The sequence below is a fragment of the Astyanax mexicanus genome, chromosome 25 (genome assembly GCF_023375975.1).
Source record: "Astyanax mexicanus isolate ESR-SI-001 chromosome 25, AstMex3_surface, whole genome shotgun sequence".
Classification (NCBI taxonomy): domain Eukaryota; kingdom Metazoa; phylum Chordata; class Actinopteri; order Characiformes; family Acestrorhamphidae; genus Astyanax; species Astyanax mexicanus.
In genome coordinates this window covers 14,894,539-14,917,079 of record NC_064432.1, presented here as the reverse complement: position 1 = coordinate 14,917,079, position 22,541 = coordinate 14,894,539, and the positions used below count along the sequence as shown (strand labels likewise).

General features: G+C 37.9%; 1 protein-coding gene across 1 annotated transcript in view; it reads right to left on the bottom strand.

The window, feature by feature from the left end:
* The window catches only part of rnf24 (ring finger protein 24), a 53,940-nt gene that overhangs the window by 10,088 nt on the left and 21,311 nt on the right, over nucleotides 1–22,541 (bottom strand). The window contains exons 2-5 of the mRNA XM_022681808.2: nucleotides 22,011–22,160; nucleotides 13,488–13,530; nucleotides 11,850–11,891; nucleotides 3,236–3,315 (exon numbers count right to left, since the gene is read on the bottom strand). Coding sequence (XP_022537529.1) covers nucleotides 3,236–3,315; nucleotides 11,850–11,891; nucleotides 13,488–13,530; nucleotides 22,011–22,153 — 308 coding nt within the window. The 5' untranslated portion in view covers nucleotides 22,154–22,160. The remainder of the gene's footprint in view (nucleotides 1–3,235; nucleotides 3,316–11,849; nucleotides 11,892–13,487; nucleotides 13,531–22,010; nucleotides 22,161–22,541) is intronic.

The following is a 22,541-nucleotide window of genomic DNA, read 5'->3' as shown; positions in this document are numbered from 1 at the left end:
ATAGAATGTCCCATCAATGACCTTGCTTGAATTATTGAATAATTTGCTTAGCCTTGCCATGAGCATGCTGGCCGTACATACTAGTGCATCTCAAAAAAATTTGAATATCTTTGAAAAGTTACTTTATTTCAGTAATTCAGTTCAAAATGTGAAACTCATATATTATATAGATGTATTACACACACAGTGATCTATTTAAAGCATGCATTTATTTTATTGTTGATAGTTGCATAATCCTAATCATGAAGTGCTGTAAGATTTTGTGGGGAAACACTGCACTGACTTTAGACTTGATAATAAAACACAGTGGATCAACACCAGCAGATGACATGTCTCTCCAAACCATCATTGATTGTGGAATCTTCACACTAGACCTCAAGCAGGACTGGTGGTACTGGTGTTGGTCCACTGTGTTATATCGAGTCCAAAGTCAACACAGTGTTTTCTCTGAAAGCACTTCATGCTTCCCTCTTCTGACAACTGTTATTAAGGTTATAAAGATGTAGATTTCATTTTCCAGCAGGACTTGGCACAATGCCCACACTGCTAAAAGTACCAATTGGTCTTAAATAATATAATCTAATATTCTAAAACACTGATTTCTGAGTTGTCATTGGCTGAAAGCCATAATCATCAACAATAAAATAAATAAATGCTTTAAATAGGTCACTCTGTGTGTAATACATCTACATAATATATGAATTTCACATTTTCAACTAAATTACTGAAAAAAAGTAACTTTTTGAGATGCATTTATACTGCTGTGCCATATTGGCATATCATTTAGCATATCATTGTAGAATAAGTTGAATACTGATAAAGTGCAGTGGATAGTGTTCCTTATCTAGACCTTGTCAGTATTGTGTATCAATGTTTACCCATAAAGCCCCTATAACTGAATCCCACCCCTCCCACAGTCTCCCACAGAGAGGATCCACTGGGTGTGTTTACATACAGTGGAGAGGCTGTAAAAGTCACCGCCCTGTGACTTACACCACTGCCATAAACTAGACCATACAGGCCATCCCCAGCGATCCTCCAGAGAAGCAGAAGATGATGGAGGTGAGGAAGATTGAAGGAAAGGGCTGGCACTGTTCCAGCACAGAACTCCTATTCATTTAGGGCAGCTACATTTCTTGTAACCTAATGCTTCTCCCACACACACACACACACACACACACACGTCTGCACATGCTACCACACGTGTACACACGCACACGCAAAAACACACACAGCTGTTCTGCATTAGCTGGCTAGTGAAGAATCCTCTGTTTGTTTCTCTGGAAAGCACGCCCCAGTTATGGGTACTATGCTTCCTACTTGTACTCAACAATATGATATTATTACAAATATAATATGAATGGCTCTCATTAATGTTTTTCCTTCTTTCTTTATTTGAATTATTTTCAACATTGTAGATTAATATTAAATCTATGAAAACATTTAAAAGACAAATATAAGAAGTGTTTGTCCTCCACATTAATCCCCTGATCTAAACCTGATGAACAGAGATGATGATTTGGGATGAGCTGGAGCTTCACAGTGTGAAGGAAAAGCAGCAACTATTGTTCAGCACCTCCAGGAACTCCTTCCTTCAAGACGCTAAAAAACTATTCCGGGTGACTCGCCCTCATAAAGACACTGAGTGTGCAGACCTGTCCTCAAAGCTAAACGTGGTACTTAGAACAATCAAAAATATAAAACTTATTCTGGTTTAACACTTTTTGCTATGAAAAAAAAAATCCACATTTATTTCTGTATAGCTTTAATGTCTTTAATATTATGTTTGGTGTGTCCAAACTTTTGAATGGTACCGTATGTCCACTCCTTCTAATGAATGCATTCAGGTACTCTAAATTGCACCATTTTCTGAACACAAACACACAGCTTATCGAATCCCTGTAGAGAAATTCTGCCAATAGAATTGAGCTTTGGAGCAGGAATGAGACGAGACGAGATTTAAAAAATAAATTTTAAAGAAAACTTTTTTTTTTTTTTGGGACAAAATCATATGCCACAAACTTAACAGACTGGTTTCTCTCACACATTGATTCTATAAGGAATAGAAATGAGAATAAAAAATACAACTTTTCTAGGTCTAATATAGTGCAAAAAATAAGTAAAAACCACAAGCAGTCATATTAAGCCTATGGTTTGTGTTTTTTCTCCTAAATGTCTTGTAATTTAACTATGCATAACCATAACCATAAAGACTATGCTTGAAGTGCAAACAGAGACAGAACATTTTTAAATACAGTACAGAGCTAAGGGATTAGTACAGCTGCCTATGAAACAGTCACGTGTAGGATTTACTTACAGTATTTATATATGGTTTGTGTCTTGTTGGTCACTCTGTTACTGTTTATTGTTTTCACTGGAGCCAAAATGCAGCCAGACAACTTAAAAGTAGCAGAAGCATCTTCTATACCAGGAGTATTTAATTATATGAAATAATTAAGTGTTATATCCTGTAAGGTTGTTTGCACTGAATGATGTAAAAATATAGAAGAAGAAGAAGAAGAAGAAGAAGAAGAAGAAATGCCTCTCTGGACAGATTTTGTTTACATTTATCCCCTGTCTCTCTCTGTCGGTACTTTTACTTTTACTTGAGTAGAATTTTAGCAAAGTAAAGGTACTTTTACTTAATTACAATTTTTCAGTACTTTTTCCACCTGTGCTTATGGCTAAAAGCTATCAAGTCATCACAGCAATGCTTCAAAATCTAGTGGAAAACCTTTCATGGACAGCAGACACAGTTTCTCCAACAAATTCAGAATTTATGAAATTATTCCTTGATTTAGAGCATATATAGAAAAAGAAAACACTTTTTATCCTTTCAGTGCATGTCCTGGCCTGAGATATCAATCAACCTACCTTTATTTTCACTCTGGAATACACAGAAATACACCCTTATTTACAGCGCAGCCAGGCATTTACGGTAAACAAGGATACAAAATAATAAAATAAATCAATTTCAGAATGGAAAGTGAAAGCAAATGAGCCAATAAAAAAACAAGTAAGGGAAACTATGATCAACTTATGATTGATTTATTGATTAAGAGGAAAAATACAGTATATATATATATATGTATTATATATAATCAATGGGTTTAAATAATAATTTTAAAACAAACAAAGCAATAAAAGCTAAGCTGACTAAAATCATGCATGTTCAGGCTCTCAAGCCTGTGTCGTTTTCAGTTTTTCCAAACAAAAGCACACAAGTGCTACTCACTTTCTGTGAAAGGCGTGTTTGCACGGGCAAATCCCCAGCTCATCCTTCTGTTTGAACTCCTCCAAGCACACCGCACAGATCTGTGGAACACAGAACAAGAGACGTGAACAGAGATTCCAGTCACTGAGCACACAAAATAGCTTGTTTATACACAGTATCCCAAGCATCAACAGCGATGTCCGGTGGACTGGGCTGAACACTCGGGCTTACGGTGGCATTAGAGGTCACTGAGCCAGTAAGGTGAGACTGATGCTTTATGTATACAGGATGTGGCTGCTGGGGCTTTGGGTAGACACTGGCCTTTATTTTCAGTTCTAACAACATCAACAGGACACAGGTCAGTGATATAAATATACATAAACAAGCTGTGGGCGGTTGACCTCGGTTTCGCTTATATTTAACTAAATTCAAGAGATAAATCTCAATCTTATTTAGGTGTAAAAATTAATCCTGAGTAGTTTATTCAAAGACAATGAACAATAGTTCAGAGGCACTGCGATGATGTCCGTCATAGGAGACATAACACAATAAAGCTGGTCTCCAAATTCGTTACCAAAGTCATTATTGGTTGAACTTAGGGTCATTTAAAATTCTGTCTTCTTAAGGTCACATGCCAACATTAAATTGACATAACGTACCAACATTTAGTTGTGAAACGATAGTGCTAGACGGTATGACCTGTTAAACTTTTTACTTGAATTAAAATGAATAAACACTTGTCTGTCATGTGACTGGAATTTCACGTCATTATGATTTTGATTTTTAAATAAAATTCAACGTCAGTCTAATGTCCAGGGAGTCTAACCTTCTGGTGTCAACAGGATTTAGATTAAAAAACTGAGCATATATTTTAATGCTGTTAAAATACAGACAAAAGATAATCTGTCCACACTTGTTTTCCAAGCTCCAGAGAACTGGTACTTTTGAAATGATTTATAATGAAGAAATAACGAAAGTGTGTTAAGAACACTGACGTCAGGGGGGGATGTTCCCAGGTTCCTAAAGAACATGTCCTGGCAGAGACATTAGTCTGTTGAAGGCTCTGAGGCAGATTCCTGCTGAACATGTGGGCTTAAGCACTCATGTAAAGGTTGAAGAGTAGAGGTGAAAACCCAAAACGTTTGGTGTTGACATACACACAGGTCCTTGTATTAATGTATTAATTTGTATTAATTCCTATGTATTAATTAAAAAAAGGATATTTATTCTTATCTACAACTGAATTTTTGCACCAGGAGTAAAGGCACAAAGTTATTCAAAAGCAGTGTGTAAGACTAGTGGAGGAGAACATTCCATGATGCATGAAACTGTGATTTAAAACAGTTTTTTTTCCACCAAATATTGATTTCTGAACTCTTAAGACTTTATGAATATGAACGTGTTTTCTTTGCATTATTTTAAATATTATAATAATAAATGCTCTAAATGAGAATATTTCTATTTGGAATTTGGGAGAAATGTTGTCCGTAGTTTATAGAATAAAACAACAATATTTATTTTACTAAAACATTAACCTATAAATAACAAAATCAGAGAAACTGATTCAGAAACTGAAGTGTTCTCTTAATTTTGTCCAGAGCTGTATGTGCCTATTGTAAGTATATTTTATATTCTACCCACTAAGCTACTCACAGTACCAGTAGTTTTGACTGGGGGTTGCCCAAACATTTACATGCAAATGTATTCATGACTTTACTTTATCGCTTAATCGCTCAAGACAATGATCATATTGAGACTAAGACTATACAGTACAACTAGGCCTCTGCTTTATGGCACCCTAGACAAAAAGTGTTTGTACTGAGAGCCCAGTATTGAGTGTATACACTGTTCTAAATATTGTCTTTACCACACAATCTATTGTGTTTGGTATATAGTGCTTCAGTGGGCCTCAGTGTCAATGTCTCTCTCACTGCTATTGTGTGCCATTTGTTCTCACTTTAAATATAACTGGTGAGAGACTGGGACAGTTTGAGCAAAACGGACACCAGCAGGAACAGTAAACGAGTGTTACACAATGGACATCTGTGTGTTTGTGAGGGCATGTATGTGTAAGAGGGTGGGGTTGTGTTTCAGGGGAATTAATTTGTTTATTTCTGCATTGTGAAATGCTTTTGACAATGGTGACAATGATATATGTGGCACTACCAGGATCTCAGACAGGAAGCCACCACTATTCAAGACGAATTCTGTGTACTACTCAAGTATTACATTATCAAGTATTATATTAAGTTAACTGACCTATTCCTAAAATTCCAATTAAATATTCCCACACATGGCCTGGACTGAAATGTTATGAAGCAGATGCTCATGTACATATTGATCCACATGGGGCTTGAGTTTGTTAGCAGGTTTTATTATTCCATTAGTATGAGGTGAATTTGAACAGAGCTCCAACTACTGTGAGGAAGCTCTGGGTGCGTTACAGAATTACAGGAAGCCCATTCATTTCATATAGTTACTGTCAGACTGTATAAACTACAAACACTGCAGATTTATACTACATTAAGATAACAGTAAACTGGTAAAATGAATCTTATACTTATCATCATGGATGCACAGACTGGAATATCAAGGCTAACTAGCAGCGTATTTCCATTCAAAAGTTTCACAAAAATGATTTCCTTTTCTTACATGTTAAAACAAGTGCAAACTATAATCCTAGTAGCCTAACTCCTTCCAGTTCACAGTTTTGAGAAGATTAGCACTATCCCCTGTCTAATGCTTAAACCTTGTCTAATTCACAAAGGCTCTGCTAATTAGCTGATGAGTTGAAATGAGGTAAAACACGGAATCTGCAGTGCTGTGACAGTGCTGAGTGGATGTAGAGGTAACCCCTTAATAATCAAGATTATTTTTCAGTTAAAAAATAGTCTACTACTGCAGAAGCTATTATGAATTACATGGTATCTTGTGGAGTCCCACAGGGCTCTATTTCGGGGCCTATGACATTGATGTTAATTGTGACAGTAATGTAGTTTATAAGACTGAAGAAGTGATGTGCGGGCTTACGTACTGCAGCCTAAGGGGTTATGGGATTTGTCTAAGGTGGCAGTTTAGATCAAGCGTTTACTTGACCATCTGTGTTTAGGGCTGTGGTATTATCTATTATGGTATCCACTGTAGCTGAGCAAGCTAAAAACACGACGGTACAAAATAATAGTTACATTTTTACACTATATAAAATGTCACACTCTACACAGTGTGTAGTGTTGGACAGACTGCAAGAGTGCAGCTAGATGATTTAAGTAAAGTCTCAACTGCTAGCTAAAATGTAACCGTCTGGGGACATTTGCAAAGCCAGCAGCATCACCTAGGCCTTAATTAACCTCTGAGACAGACAGTATCTCTCTCTCTTTCTCTCTCGTTCACTCATTTTCTTCTCTCTTATACCTTCATCATTTAGCAGGGCTTCTACAGAACATAAAAAGGTGCTTGTTGCACCTGATCATTCATTGTTTATGCTGAAATTAAAAAGTAGTGTATTAAAAATAATTTATCATGCTTTTTTTGTACAGGGAAGTCTTTCTATTATATTTCAGAATATTGTTGTGAGAATCTACTTACATTACATCCAACTGCCTAAATCATTTTAGAAGTTTTGGATGAAGCACCATCATTCAAAAGAACACACTTCCACTGCTCCCCAGTTGAATACTCACGGGCTTTGCACCCCTCTGTTTCTCAAATTAAATAGCCTAAATGTATTTTACTGACAGTCATGAACACATAAGCAACACAACCATGATCTGGCACAACACGCACAAGACAAAGGAAGACTGAACCAAAGGGGCTGCATATGAAAAGACACAGACAAGAAACACCTGGGGTGGATAACGGGGGGGCTGGGTTACAAATAAGACACAGGTGTTAACACTAATGGCAATGGGCGGAGACAGGAGAGAAACAAAACAGAGCCATGTGCTAAAGAGCACATGGTGAGGAAAACAATCAGACTAGGAAAGACAAGCAAGGAAAAAAGTTGGGAAGTTGCATCACTGCGTTAATTGCATTTAATGCTGAAAGCATTTATTACAATACCAATGCAGTATGCACAACATCTTTCTGACTCTCTAGGCTTTTTGACGTTTGTGTACTCTGGTATTTCAAAATGTGGGATTCCCAAAGGCCTTTTTGATGTATTACAAAGACCTAAAACAAACAGGATCTCTCAGCTGCGGTCACAAGACTCTAGGGTGTATGTCTCTGTGTTTATGTGTTGGCAAGTGAGCTAGATCTGCATGCGTGACAAACAACATATGTCTGTAAGTCTATGTAATCACATTTCAGCCCTATTACTTAATATTCGGACACTTGATCTCACTGGACTCTGGCTATGGGCTGGAACTCATTCTGTCTTATGTAAGTTTAGGGGCACAGGAGGTGAGGCATTATAGTTATAGCCCTCGCTAGACCACACTCTTCACACGTGGCCCTTAAACATACACTACCGACATTCCACAGTCAAACCACAGGCCAAGAGACACCTTCAGACCCAGCAGACCGCCCATACGGAATGTCGCAATCTAGAATAACACATGCAGTGTCCTTTATTCAGTAAACGACACACCATTTCTCAAATTTCTCTCCTGTTAAAGACCCTCACTGCTGCATAATGAAAACATTGTGTCTCTGCGCTCCTGGCTTGAGTGTGTGTAAGAATCCAAAAGTGAAGAAGCCAAAAAGAGTTGCTCATGCAAATCGACGCCCCTTTATGTAAGCCATGTTTTTTGGAGGCCTTTTTCTACTGAAGACTGAAGGCTTTTTCTTCAACAGACTGTAGAGAGACCCTTTAAAACTGTGGGTCTGTCAAACCAGCCCTCAGTTTGCCACTAGATGGTTTATGTTATTTCTTAATGCCAGCTTTTAACACAACACAGGTTTAGAGCACAAATGTGTCAAAAGCATAGATTTACAGTATTATGCATATGGTAAATTAAACAGAACTGAACAAGCTGCTTATGTTGCTGTGCTTTTAATCCTTTTTTTTGTGCAGTTTTTCACATAATCTGAATCTGGTAGTTCCTCTTTACTTAGTTTGAAATGCCATGAAAAATGGACAAATAGAAATGCTCAAAATCTGCTTGTTATAAAAGTATTTAACACTGACAACAGCAACAATATGCAACACCCTATGAATCACATAATCTTATAGAAACTGCCTGAAATCCCATTGCAATCACTCTGCAACACTGGAGCACCCACCTAGAAGGTATTTTGCAACCTCATAGCAACCACCTGTTATACTATAGCAATAGGGTCCTCTTTTCCCTTTCAAGGAAATGCATTCTACAAACCTAAATAGCAATAAAAGTACTGCAATCATAATATAAAGATGTCCATGCATGTGTTGGACAAAAGAAAATTCAGTGATCTACACAGACATGTATTCATTTTTCAGTTTCCTCACAAGAGGCCAGACATAGAGCTCATAGTTTCAATGGACACCATTTAAAAATGAGTGAAATACACCTGCAACAAATCAAGAGGAATGTATAAAACACCCTGCACAATATCATACAATAATACTCTTAATTGAATACACATTTAATCAGAATATCAATAAAATCAAAAGTTCAATAATAGCACAAACATTAAATCTATAGTGAAACTAAATCATGGATCTCTGTAAGAACTATGTTCCAAAACATAGACAAAGCAACATTCACAATTTTTTCTAGTTCTTCATAAGATTGTCTCTAAGAGATTAAGACCATCGAATTTCTTTTCAGGTGTTCTCTGCTGCACAATTTTCACTGTTGTTGTCAGGTTTTACAGTCTAAGCTGTCTAAATCTCTAAGACAGAGATTTACAGAGTGTACAAGTTGTCAACAGCAATAGTGGCAAGGAAAACATCACAATTTTCTATCAGATCAAGAGAATAAACTTTGTGAGGAATCAAAACTCCAAAAGGAAACCCATCCTCTTTTGCCTAGCATCGTACATTCCTGCATAAAGGAAAAATATACTTTTTTTTTTATTTGTCAGTCTTGGACTACATAACTCAAAGCACGTAGGGTGTGCACCATCTAGACTTCTGACCTCAACCCAGTATATAAGCCTGATTCTACTTCAGAAAGGAGCAGTGTTCATATACAAGCTTATTAAGCAACAGTCCTGCTGGTTGCTTCATGGAGGGTTGACGTGAAAGAAGGCGTTAAGAGCTCTGGTCGTAAGTGCTGAGGCTTGGGGGCCTCGCCTCCATTCTACAGATAAAATGAACCTAACACACGTAATCACTGACGTTTTAGGAGAGGCACCATGTGAGGCTGGAGAGGTGCTAAAAATGAAACCATACAGTGATCTAAACTTGGAGGCATTTCTGAAGACTAGGTACATTTTAGTGCTAGTTCACAGCAGTACAAAGAATTCAACTTATATCTGTATCGGACTGATTTTGGCAGTGAACACAGTCACAGTGATTAGGGCACACATCTGGAGCAACCTCAGGGGTTCAGCATCTAAGCTGCGTATACTGGCTCTATGAATCAAACCAGCAAGCTTCTGGCCCCAATCCTGCTTCTCTACCCAAGGCCAATGCTGCCTTTCCAAGTGGCAACGTTTCTATGACTATATGGACAAAAGGATTGGGACGCCTGCTCATTCAGTGTTTCTTTTAAAATCAAGGATATCAAAAATCAAAGGTAATGGTTTCAGGGGTATGAACATATATCTAAAGCTAAACTATAAGTCCCAATATGTTGTTTTGCACCCTTTCCAATAAATGCATTCACATAGTTTATATTGCACCCACTGTCTAGTCCCTGTAAAGAAGTATTGCCAATAAAATAAGAGGTATTGGTAGCAGATTAACATGTAAAAATAACTATTGGCACACATTGGCAACTATTCAATTATTCAACTATACAACGATGCTGTGGAGCAGTGAAACAGTGTTCTCTGAAATGACCATGATCATTTGGGGTAATTTGGAGACATAGAGATGATGAGTTATTGTGGTGATCATCCAACATCCTAAACTCATTAACTAATGCTCTTGTCGCTGAGTGCAAACCAATACCAATATTCCAACAAAATCAGGATACCATGTCTTGCATTTGAAAATTTATATCAGATTGAATAATGTCCACAAGCTAACATTAAGTAGTATTCCAGCAATACTATGCAATTCATAGTGCTCAACAAATCCAACATTCAAGTGTTCATCAATTCACCACTCCTTACTCACAAATAAATGGCCCAAAGAACCAAATCCTACTCCTCCAACCACAGAGCATTTCTCACACTATCCCAAAGATGTCAATCAGACTTGTGTACAGCACCACGCAGCCAAGATTAGTCCTGGAGCCTGAGAACACACGCCACCACCCTCTGATGAAATGAATCCTCTGAACATGAGATTGCAGGTGCCTCCTCTTTAAAGTGTGAGAAATATTACTCATTTGGAAGTCAGCGAGCCTGAAGTCTTGGTGTATTTATAGCTGCAACCACTCGCTGGGCACTCTATGTACATTAGCAAGTTGTTCCCCTGGCATTACTGCATCACCACATGCCTCCAATAAAGCGTTTCAGCACCTGTGTTTGTGTTTCGGGCTTCATATTGTGGATATGACTTGCAAAAATGATGTGTGGAAGGATATCATCTCTAGAATCCACAATACACAATACTAGACTTCCATGGGGAGAGTTTTGGTGTAAAACCACTGCTTTTTGCAGGATGTGATTTATGCATGAATTCTACTATTAGTGTTTTGCTGTGTAAATGAGCACTATCTGCTCATATCTGCAGCTTTTTACTTCTAATTTTAAGGTGCCTGCATCTGCAGAGCACTGAACACCATAGCATCCATCAGGGATACCAAAGCGACCACCTAGCAACACCATATAAAAAAAATAAATAAATAACAACCATTATAAGGAATAGCTTGGCAACTGGCTTGCAATCACTTAGCAAAAGCAACCACCTACGCATCTTGTCAATTATTTCCTCTGCGAAAGAACTGTGCATTCTTCCTGCTGTAACTGCTGTGCTGTAGTCTAGGGTTGTATGATAAATAAAACTGACATGCAATATTTCCTGTAATATATTTTGTGGTATTTAAAAATATAGGACTTTTATAAGTTAGTAATGAAGCATGTCTTGATGTTATACATATAATGCATATAGTGCATTTGTATAATCAGCAAAAACCTTTTATGTACTTTAATGTTAATATATTCTGACATAATATGACATTCCACATCCTGCAATGTGTCTACTGCGCTTGCGCCCACTGCAATCTCGATGGTAAAACAATATATTGTGTAGCCCCAATAACAACTATAAAATTCACCTGGAGGGTGAGCAACATAATAACAACCTACACTTTGGCAACCGCTCAGCACCACCTTTGCAGCCACCGTGGATACCCCTGCAAGCACCTGGAAGTGGGATCTACTTAAGCAGCACAACCATTTTGCACTTTTCTAGTTAGCTGTTTCCTTATAAGGCCTTCCTGAGTTCTGTAACACATAATACATCCCTACACATTTTCTGTGTGAAACTGTATGACTATGAGCCAGCCAGGTATTCATTTCTATTTTTGCTTTAGGACTAAAATAAATATAGTGCACTTGCACAAATAACACACCATTAGCCAACTGAAAATGTGCTTACCTCATGTAAGTTTAGTTCTTTTACTTTTTCCTTCTGAATGACCTGTGTGAGAGAAAAAAAACAGAGCAGTGAGACTGAGGATGACTAAACATCTGCCAAAGTATTTCATCACCACAATGCCATATATTCACAAGCCAGCAATATATAAACTTCTGCTCAGAGTATATCTGAGAGTATCTGAGAGTTTTCTAGAGACAATGCTAAAAGAAATGTGAAGAATGTAATGCAAGACCTAAAAAAAAACAAGGCAGCTTTTTGTGTGGATGCAGGAATAAAACATCTGCACAACTGTTTCGTATTATGTAACACACACACATAGTGCTGCTGGGGTTACATTAACCTCTCAGCTCTCACTGAGTCTCTAATTAGCACTGGTATTGTGCTAGTGTATTTTTCATCATGCATGTGAATAGCTAGTGGCTGTTATTTAGGTCTATTTTTATTACGCAAAGGATTTTTCGAGAGCCTACACTTTTGTTTATTTGCCCTTTATCTGAACCCACTATGTAATGGTTAGATGGTCAACACAGAAATAGATAAAACACAAAGGCTGGGGGACAGACCATGCATTTACACAAAGCTGTGGATTCAAATAATCAAATCCTATCCATATTACTTCTAATAAATGTTGATTAAGTCTTACACAGCATTCCATAACTCTTAACACCCCCAAAAGTAGGATTTTCTACTCTGAAAGTTGAGAGAAGCACCAACTCCAAGTTCAAATCCAATATGGCAGCACTGCACATAAACAGCAGTATAAGCAGTTGTATTAAAGAGTTAATTACTATTTCTATATATTGTGTCTCAAAGAGTTAAAAATACCCATCTTCTGGCATGTTGTCATGGTGTTTAGACTCATGGAAATAGATTCATGGAAATCCTACATAATGTGTTATCATCTGGAATTGCTAACAATGCTAACCTGAGTGGGACTTATTTTGACTGGATTCACCATAAAACACAGGTAAATGATTGTCAATTCAGTTGAGCTAATCTCAGAAGTTTTAGTGAACTGAATTTTGGAAATGTTTTGAAATAGTGTACAATTATTGTCACATAATGTTTAACTGGAACATTGTCAACTTAGGTGTGACAACAAGGTGTTCCCAGCTCTGATAACTAACTTCCTTTTTAATTGCAGATGATCTTAATCACACAATTGAACATTTTTAGGTGATTTTTTTTACTAGAGGATCTTTTATCTCTCCAGGTTATATATTAACGCTAGAAATACTTTAGTACTAAATAAATAGATAGCAAAAATCTATTATTTATTTTAACACCAAAAATAATTTTCACATTTTAAACTTCATTATTTTGTAACATACATAATTTGCCATTCAAAAACATCTAGAACGCCTTGGGAGAGAACTGTAGCTATAAAATCAACACAGACCAGTGGAGTCTTGACCTCAATGTTTGGGGATTATTTAACGAGGGAAGTGAAGCATCCCCCCCTCCCCTCCCACCAGACATATGGGTGCTGACACAACTGCAAATGTAATTAAGTCCTGGTGGGGGACACCGACCTCGTGAGCTGAGGCTAAAAGAAACAAACCCTGATGATTATTTCAAAAGCACACGGCGAGGCTGAGCCTAGCGCAGCTGTTTAACATGGATTTGCTGGTTACTAACCTGTTTGTATGCATAGAGCTCCTTGTGCGCCTGATGTCGCAACCTGAAACAATGCGGGAAGAAGGCATTTCTGGGTTAGAAATGGCTCACAGATGTCGTGACACATTAAAAACTTATTTTTTCATCATCTGTGTGGGGAAAAGGTTGTGAGTAAGAACGGCGGAATAAACAATGGCAAAAATGAATCTGATCAAGCCAAGAAGATGGCAGACATCCAGGCTGAAATGAATGGAGATAACGAAAGCCTGTTAACGTGCCAAAACGTCTTGGTTTGAGAGAGTCAGTCTGCCAAGAGAAATTCAATAGCATGACTATAAATTAGGCTTTAATCCAAATGAAGGTCAATAGCACTTTAATTGAACAGAACAGATAAACAACATATACAGAACATCATCATAGGCTTAATTATTTATGGGGTCAAAACATACATAGGATATACATTTTGTTGGCATATGATGCATAAGGTCAGGAAAGTCTGATACAACCCAAAATCAGAAAAGGTTAGAACAGCTTTTCTTACATTTATATAACCTACGATAATTCATTTCAATGTTTAATATTCATCCATTTCTCCATTTCAGGCCTGATGAACAAACCAAAAGAGTTGTGACAATGAGGTTAAACGTCTTGGCACCAAGGATACCAAGCTAATAAAGTGTTTATTGTCTATCCCAGATGCTTCAGAGCCCAGAGAAGTCAATGCTACTTCTATACAGGGTTGACATAACATAATGCACTATAGAGGGAAATGTACAAATCTCTTCTAATCTTAAAATCATTGATTTTAAATATTTCAATTATATTTTCAAATTATATTTCTACCAAATCATGATTACACCTGTTCCAAACTAAGTCAATATTTTGTTAACAACCTCATTACTAGCCTAAATTGCCCCCATCACAACTTTGTTTGATCTGAAATGCAGGAATGGATGTATTTAAGAAATGAAATAAACTTTTTTCTGATTTGGGCTGTATTTATCATCAGTTGAACTGGACTGGCTTTGCTGGAAACCTTTTGACAACCCCTGGCCTACATACTAGTCATGCACTTGTTGATCACGTAACAAAAATGAGGTGTTACTCATTTAAGCGTGGATATGATTCACACTGTGGACTGATTACAAATCTTTATCCAAGGCTCTCTTTAAATGGTTTGCCTGATTCTAAACAAAACTTATAGGAGCTTATAATGAGCGTATTCCTGCTATATCTGGCTCAGGTTTAATAATACACCTTCCTTCTCTGGCAGGCTTCTAAATATATGTTGGTCTTCTTCCTGTGTGGCCACAAGACTTGTTTTCAGACCTTATACTAACCCCTGGCTTGAACCCAGGCTAGATAAAGCTAGGTGTATCATCAGTGGTGGCTGAAAGAGGCTTGGACTGTGGTCTAGACTGGTCATTATTGAGCCTCTGGAATTAAACTGGACGTCCTGTCCAGCGTTCAGAGTGTCTTTGCACCGGTGTCTGATTTGTCTGATTTGGACTAGACTGACGTACTCTGAGTTACTCTGAGCTAGTCTGAGCTAGTCTCAGCAGGTTGTGCAGGCCCACTCTTAAGTTTAAGCCTGTCTGAGCCAACACTCACTAACTGGCCATTATAAAAATGCCTATTTGGATTTGTATAAATGTGTGACTCAGAGAAAGAGAGAGAGCCTGTTCAGTGAGTGTGACTTTGTGTGGAAAATTACTGGACTTTATCAGTCTTGAGGAAGGAGGAAAAAAACAGTAATAACTCAAGATTTCCATATAAATATAAATATCTGGAGCTTCCTGCTGGCCATCAAAACACTGTGGACCTGGTAACATGAAATTGATGTCCAATCATTTTGAGAATTGTCTTGGGCAGGTATTTTCCCAATTTAGCCAATCAACCCACTCACACTAAGACACCCTCTATGACTCGAAATGCGCTTAACACTAGGAGGGCCAGGACAACCGCATGCCTCCTCCGATACATGTAAAGCGTGAAAGAGTGTTATAGGCTCTTTTCTAACTGCAGCCAATGCATAGCATAATCACAAGGGATTCAATACATCAGCTAACAGAAGCTTCTGTCAGCCAGCATTACAATGGGAGTAATGGTGGGAGGGAGCATGGCAAACTGTGCTCTCTCGGGCTTTGGCTGCTGAAGGCGGAGCAGCATGACTCAAGATTCGAACTTGCGATTCTAGGGCCATAGTGTCAGCCTTTAAATGCTGATTTATACCTCTGTGTAGAATCAAAGCCTGTTTTTACTTTTATTTATTTATTTATTGATTTAGCGCTACATTGCTTTGCAATTACACACACACAGGAATATGATGCTCACTCTAATAACAATTTTGATGTGTTTTACATGCCAGAAAGTCTTTTAAACACTAAATAACAGTAAATCCATCAAACATTGTATTATAACAGGACATCATTAATGCACAAATAATAGCAAAAGACAACAATAAAACACAGTCAATCCAATATCATCATCCATAAGGCAGATATTCTGTCAGAAAAAAAATGGTGAAAGTGGACAGAAATACAATAAAAATAAGGTTGTAAGATTTACCTCCGTTACAAGTAACCTTAACCTCTCGGAGCAGAGTGAGAGGGATCTGTAAAACACGCAGCACAGTCTAGGAGAGACACTGACATTTCTGAAAAATAACCAGCAGGTAAAGTTTCTCCCATTGGTGGAAAGACGAGTGGGGGCTGTTATGGGTATGTACTTAACATTTATCATTACCACTATTACACTGTGCTGTCCACTGTGAGTGGTAATGCTGTGTCTTCAACTTATTCCTGTTACACATTTGACACTCTGGATTAAGGTATGTTAAATGCCTGCACAATTTCTGAAATTGAATGTTGAATCTATCAACATTCCCAAGTCGTCTCCCGACTCCAGACACTTCCTGATCCACTGACACACTACTATCTAGGGGTGTGCGCATATCGTATCGTGCACAATAATGTCGGCACCATTTTTGCATGTTGTGAACGATATAATACCCTGAAATATCGTGGCATATTACCTACCCCTAATTATTACATCAGGGTACTATTTTTTCCTGTTTTTAGCAAAAGAAAAATTCACACTGTTTTCACTTCCCATTATATATCTACTAGAGACAGATTATATCTTTCCAGAATCATTTATTTTACTTTAATCCTGGATATATGGAGATATATGGAGTGCATTATTATTAGTACCATGACATTCTGGTTCATTGACTTCTGTTACAAATGATTTTTTCAGTATTTTTTCAGTTCGTATCTTTTGTATCATATCGCATTCAAAAGTAATATATATATATTTTTAATTTTAGAAAAATATTTTTTATTCAGTGTTTTGTAATATCGCTAAGAGTATAGTTACCGTGAAAATATCATGAAATATCTTAATATAATTTTAGGGCCATATCACCCACTCCTACTATTATCCCATGACTTGTCATGGCATGTCAGTGTATGTTTAAACAGAGCAGAGTAACTGGAACCCCCTGTAGAGATCTCCATGGAGGGAACACCATCCAACCTCTTATTTGGGATCTGGGAGGGGATTCTGTAGTACAGAACAAACCACCCTACATCAGTATATGACCTCATTACTGCTGTTCCCAGAACAGTACATGCTGTTGCTGGATAGGTAGGTGTGTAGAAGATTTATGATGCGTTTATGATATGTTGTTTATCTATATCATCTGTTTCAGTGAGAAACAATATTGATTCTTAATTTTAGAATTATTGATAGATTTCAAGATGTATAAGATTACTAGATACTCCTAGATTGTTTTATTTGTTTGATGTTTACAGTACAGCTAAAGGTTTCCCCGAGCTGTATTTTTTGCCACGGTAGAGAAGAAGGGGGTAAAAAAATCAAATTACACTAAATATCGATTAAATTACAATCGATGTAAAAAAATTCCAGTGGCCAGCAACCAGGGATTCTTCCTTTTTTTGAACGTACACTAATCCAGCAGGACAATGCTCATCCACCACCTGTTGCTATCTCACAAAAAAACACAGATGTCACGTAATGGTCAGCCTTTTTTAACAATGAGTGTAAAATTAATCACGCTACATGCAATGTTTATGGAGTAGTTAAACATGAACTAGCTCAATTCGACCCAAGAACTTTAACATTATGTTTAAAATAACAGGAGGGTTAATCAGTATCGCCCCACACTAACTGGTAACATATCATTTTTACTGCTCTTACACACAGCTGCCCTGCTTTTTTAGTGTTTTGAAACTGTCGAGCCTCCAGCCTGATGTGTAAACAGCAAAAATGTCAGACGTGACCATGAATTTACATTTTTCTCAGCAGCCTGCTGCTCGTCTTGCACGTTGTGTGTTCCCCAGGCCACGGGCGTACTTCACGTTCATGTGCTGTTTCTAGAGGGAGGCTGCTACATTTGGACTCCTGTCAGCCTGTCTAAGTGTGTGTGTGTATGTGCGTGTGTGTGTGTGTGTGTGTGTGTGTGTGTGTATGTGTGTGTGTGTGTGTGTGTTAAATCACAGCCTTTTTCACACTCTCACTCTAGCTCACGACTCCCTCGTGCTACAGGAACTGATTGTGCTCTACTGAGCAAAGAGAACAAGAATAGTGTCTAATATCACTGCCATTAGTTCCCAACACTGGCCTGTAGAGGACCCCTTGCCCTGCACCTTTTAGTGGTTTCCTGCACATACCCATTCAACTCAGGAAGAGCTGGTTTACCCTTTGAACCTCAAAGACCTTTTAGTATGTTCATATTTCAGTTTCTTAAGCTGCAATGACCTCAACTCTAAAATAGCTTCACGTCAGATACTAAATACGTTATAGAAATGTATTAGATCATTTCTAGTAGTTACTAAATCATTTATAGTATGTGCTGAATAATATATAGAAGGTGCTAAATCATTTACACTAATTAATTAATAATTTGAGGTAGGTACTGAATCCTTTATAGCAGTTATTTAATAATTTATAGAATTAAAATTCTAAATAATAATTTGCAATAGACAAAGAATCTTCTATATACACGGTTCTAAATATTTTACTGTAGCTGCTGAATACTTTAGAACAGATAATGAGTCATCTAAGGTACTGAAGGTACTGAATAATGTAATGTAATGTAATGTAAAGTAGTTTCTGAACCTATTATAGGCATTGACCAATTTGCCTATAATAACTGAATCACTTACAGAAGTCATGGAATCTGAGTCATTTTCAATAGTTAATAAACATTTTAAATAAGGCACTGATTAACAGTTTAGTTGGTGAGCATTTATAGGAAATACTTATTCATTTATATTAGTTTCTGAATCAGTTAGAGAGAGTACTAAATAACGATACAACATAATTTACAATAGTTACTGAATCATCTATAGAAGGTACTAAATGATTTACAGCAATTCATGGAAGTAGTAATTTTTGTCAAAATGAAACTAGTTGATTAGTTAGATCAGGTGTGTTGGGGGCAGGGTAAACACTAAAATGTACAGAGTTGGGTGACTCTTGGTCTAGTCATGGGTTGGGAACCACTGGTGTAGACTACGATAGATCTAGATAACTTATCACTGGCATTTGCACTAAAGACGAGAAGCTCACCAGTACTGGTTTGCTTTAAAAACTAGCAAAGCTGTGAAGAATCCAGCACTTCCCCTCATTGTTTCACTGATGATGAATGGGAGCTATGGCACTGAGAAATGGCATGATGAAGGCTGGGTAGGAGGCTGCTATTTTCAGCACTGGCTAAATTCGCTAATGTCGTCATGTTGGTCTCACCCTGCTGGCGTGGAGCGGTATGAATATTTCACTGCTGGAGTTCAGGTGCAGGAGAAGCTGGGTAGGTAGCACTGGGGGTAGCAGGCTTAGGGAGGGAAACAGAGGTTGGGGGGGGGGCTGTATATGGACGCAAAAGGAGGCTACATCTTTAGAAGCTTTTCAGAGAGGAATTGCATCGAAATGTAATGTCCTTTAATCTGTGACTTGGTAATCTGACCGCCAATTTTTGTTTTTATTCAGATCTATTAGATTCATATCTACTGCAGGAAGCAGCTATTCTTGCATGCTGGTGGATGTGTGTATATGGAGTGAATGAAATGAGAACTTACCCCCTTTTATGGGTTAAGGTGAGTTTAGCTGCTGGCTGGCACTGTCTTAGGTAAGAAATGCTACAAAAGTGCAAAGTGTTAAAGCTAACCCTGTTGTGCTGCTGCCATGATAACAGCACTAATACAATAAAATATAACTGGTTAATCACACCATACTGGCCCATGTGTCTATAACTAACAGAATCTAAATTACAAATGTAATATACAAAACGTCTCTAAAACAACTTCTCAGCAGAATAATTAAGATTCATACAGTCTACTCCCATTGCTGCCCTTGAATTACATCCATAAAATAGATCAGCTGGGACTAATACATCACCAGCCTTAACACCAAAGATGTTAAATGCACAATGTACCGTCTTCGAGGCTGAGCCCACCACGGTTCGTGACTGTGCAGCTAAGGAGCATTGGGTACAGTGATTGTTTGAATATGAATAGGCAGTGGGGCAAGATCCAATTAAACAGAGCGTGTACCAGCGGGGTTCCGCTTTACACTTTTCTGATTATCAAGTCAGGAGTTTGTACTAGCTCCTCCAAACTGTGCTGTTTGACCTTCTCACTCTTTGTCACAAACAATAACAAGCATCAATCATCAACAAAAAGAACATTCATGCTCAACAAGGTAATTTATATGACATACGGCTGCAGCCAGATCAATGTGAACACTAAATTTAGGATTTTGGATTGCAAAAAGGGCTCCAGATTTAATTTATTTTTTTCCGAGTGGGGTGCAGTCTTTCATTGGTTCATTTGCATGAGGCATGCATGGTTTGGAAATATAACAGTTTTAATATAAAATGATATTATTATAAGGGGACTAACAGTATATGTATTCATACCGAACCATCATAATACAGGGGTTATGGTTTCGGGTCGCAGGTTATTACCGAAAATATGACTCAAGCATGTGTGCCACACGGAAACCTTAAACTCTAAAACGCTGGAATTGCATGGTGTTGTGCAAATTGTAGTGAGTTTAGGAGTATTGTTTAATAACTGTAGTCTTGTTTGTCCCCTTTCCGAACCCTCATCACCTTCTTTTTTATGTTTGGAACATTGCAGTAAGGATTTGATTGTTTTATAACCTGCAGTCTAGCCTAGATATCAATGTCCTTATTATTATCTAAAATAATATGCTACCCAAGAAATTGCTCAATTACTATTATCATCTCCAACCACATGTTAATTACAGAATTTGAGGTGGCCTATTAGTTTCTGTGCCTTATTGAGCAGCCAGATAATGATTGGGGCATGTCGGCAGCACTGAAAGCTGCTGCAGCCTTCAAAGTGAACGTGATAAAAGAGCCTTACTCTTCCAAGCCGGCGCACAGATGAAAGTGAAGTCCTCCTAGGCAGCCCCATCTGTCAGAGGTTTCTATCCTCTAATGCAGGTTTCTTTTTCCTGACACCTCCCTTTGCCCCTTTTTCCCTTACATACTCATTTTTCGAGGGAAGAAACATGCTATGCGGAGGGCTGAAATAGCTGAAAAAAGCCCCATGTGAGGTCAGTAAGCTCTAAGAGTTAAAAAAATCAAATGTTCTGGCTTGGTACATTATATTTTGACTACAATCATTGTCAATGAGTGGGATGCTACTAGACAAGCTATCGAAATTTGCAGGAATTGTAGGAGATTATTGGGCTGAATGAGGTGGATTATCACAATTAGGACACAGTTAGGAACTTAAGCTACCTAAACTGAATACCGGTACATATGGCCAAAGAGTGTGTCCATATCTGTCTACATTTTTAATCATTTATCTTTCTTCTAAAAGCATTTCAAATTAGACACTTCTTTCTGGGTGCTACTATTTTTGCAACCCTGTCTTTGAAGATGAGTGTAAATAGTAAATCAGTAAATCAACTGCGTCACTTGTGTTAGTGTTTTGGTGTCTGGTGTTTGTCCAAAAGATAAGCTGAGTTTTTCTTTACGATGGAAACCACTCAGTTTTTTTACAAGGGGAACCGGTGAAGTTACGAGTTGAACTTTCCACTGTTTACTGAATTTGTAAGCCTGCAGCACATAACGCTTCTGATAGTTTACGAGTCTTCATAGGCCCTTTATTACCTACACATTGCACACCAGAACTCAAAAGCCAGTAGGTCATTAAGGATACAGTGCTTCTGTGTTGCAACTCCAATCCCAGCCACCCTACCTAATACAAAGAGTGCGGATTCAGCGTTCCTCGGTGAATGCTCGGCCGCTTTGTATTCATTAGCATTTGTTCTGCTAGCTTGTGTTAAAACAGCCGACATGACAAATGAACCAAGGAATGCAGGACTAGTGGAAAAATGTCCCACATTTCGCACCCTCCTTAAAGGAGACGCGAGCTTCATTGGTCATGCTGCGCAGCTGTACGGCGTCTTACACCTAAATAGGTGAGATGAGTCAATTTTGCATGATCTTCATGAGGCAGAGAGAAGAAAGAGTTTATGTGGGTTTACCGAATCAGATAGCAGCAGAAGAGAAGGCTGAGGATGAAGACAAAGATGGCAGTCCCGAAGACGACGATGTAGATATTGAGGGGGAGGTTCTGAAACCCTATATTCGGCATTCTGAAACTGCAGTGCTGGAAATCCGAGGTCATGGATATCCTGGTGGGGAAAGCAAGAAAAAGAAAAGAATTAGAGGCTATGCTATGCTATATTGTTAATAAATATCCCTATCTTCCCCTATACTACACTGTACTTTCTTTACTACTTTATACTCCCTATACACCCCTAGACTTCTTGTATTTCCCTACAATAAACAGTATACACTACCCTATATTCCCCAATACTACCCTGTACTCTTTTTACTACCCTATAATCCCTATAGGCCTACTTCCTATGTTACCCTACACTGTACACTGTATATAACCCTATTTTCTTCTATATACCTTATACTCCCCTATTCCCTTTATATCCCTGTACTTCACATACTACTCTTTATTTCCCTATACTCCACTATACTACCCGTACGTCTCTATACTCCTA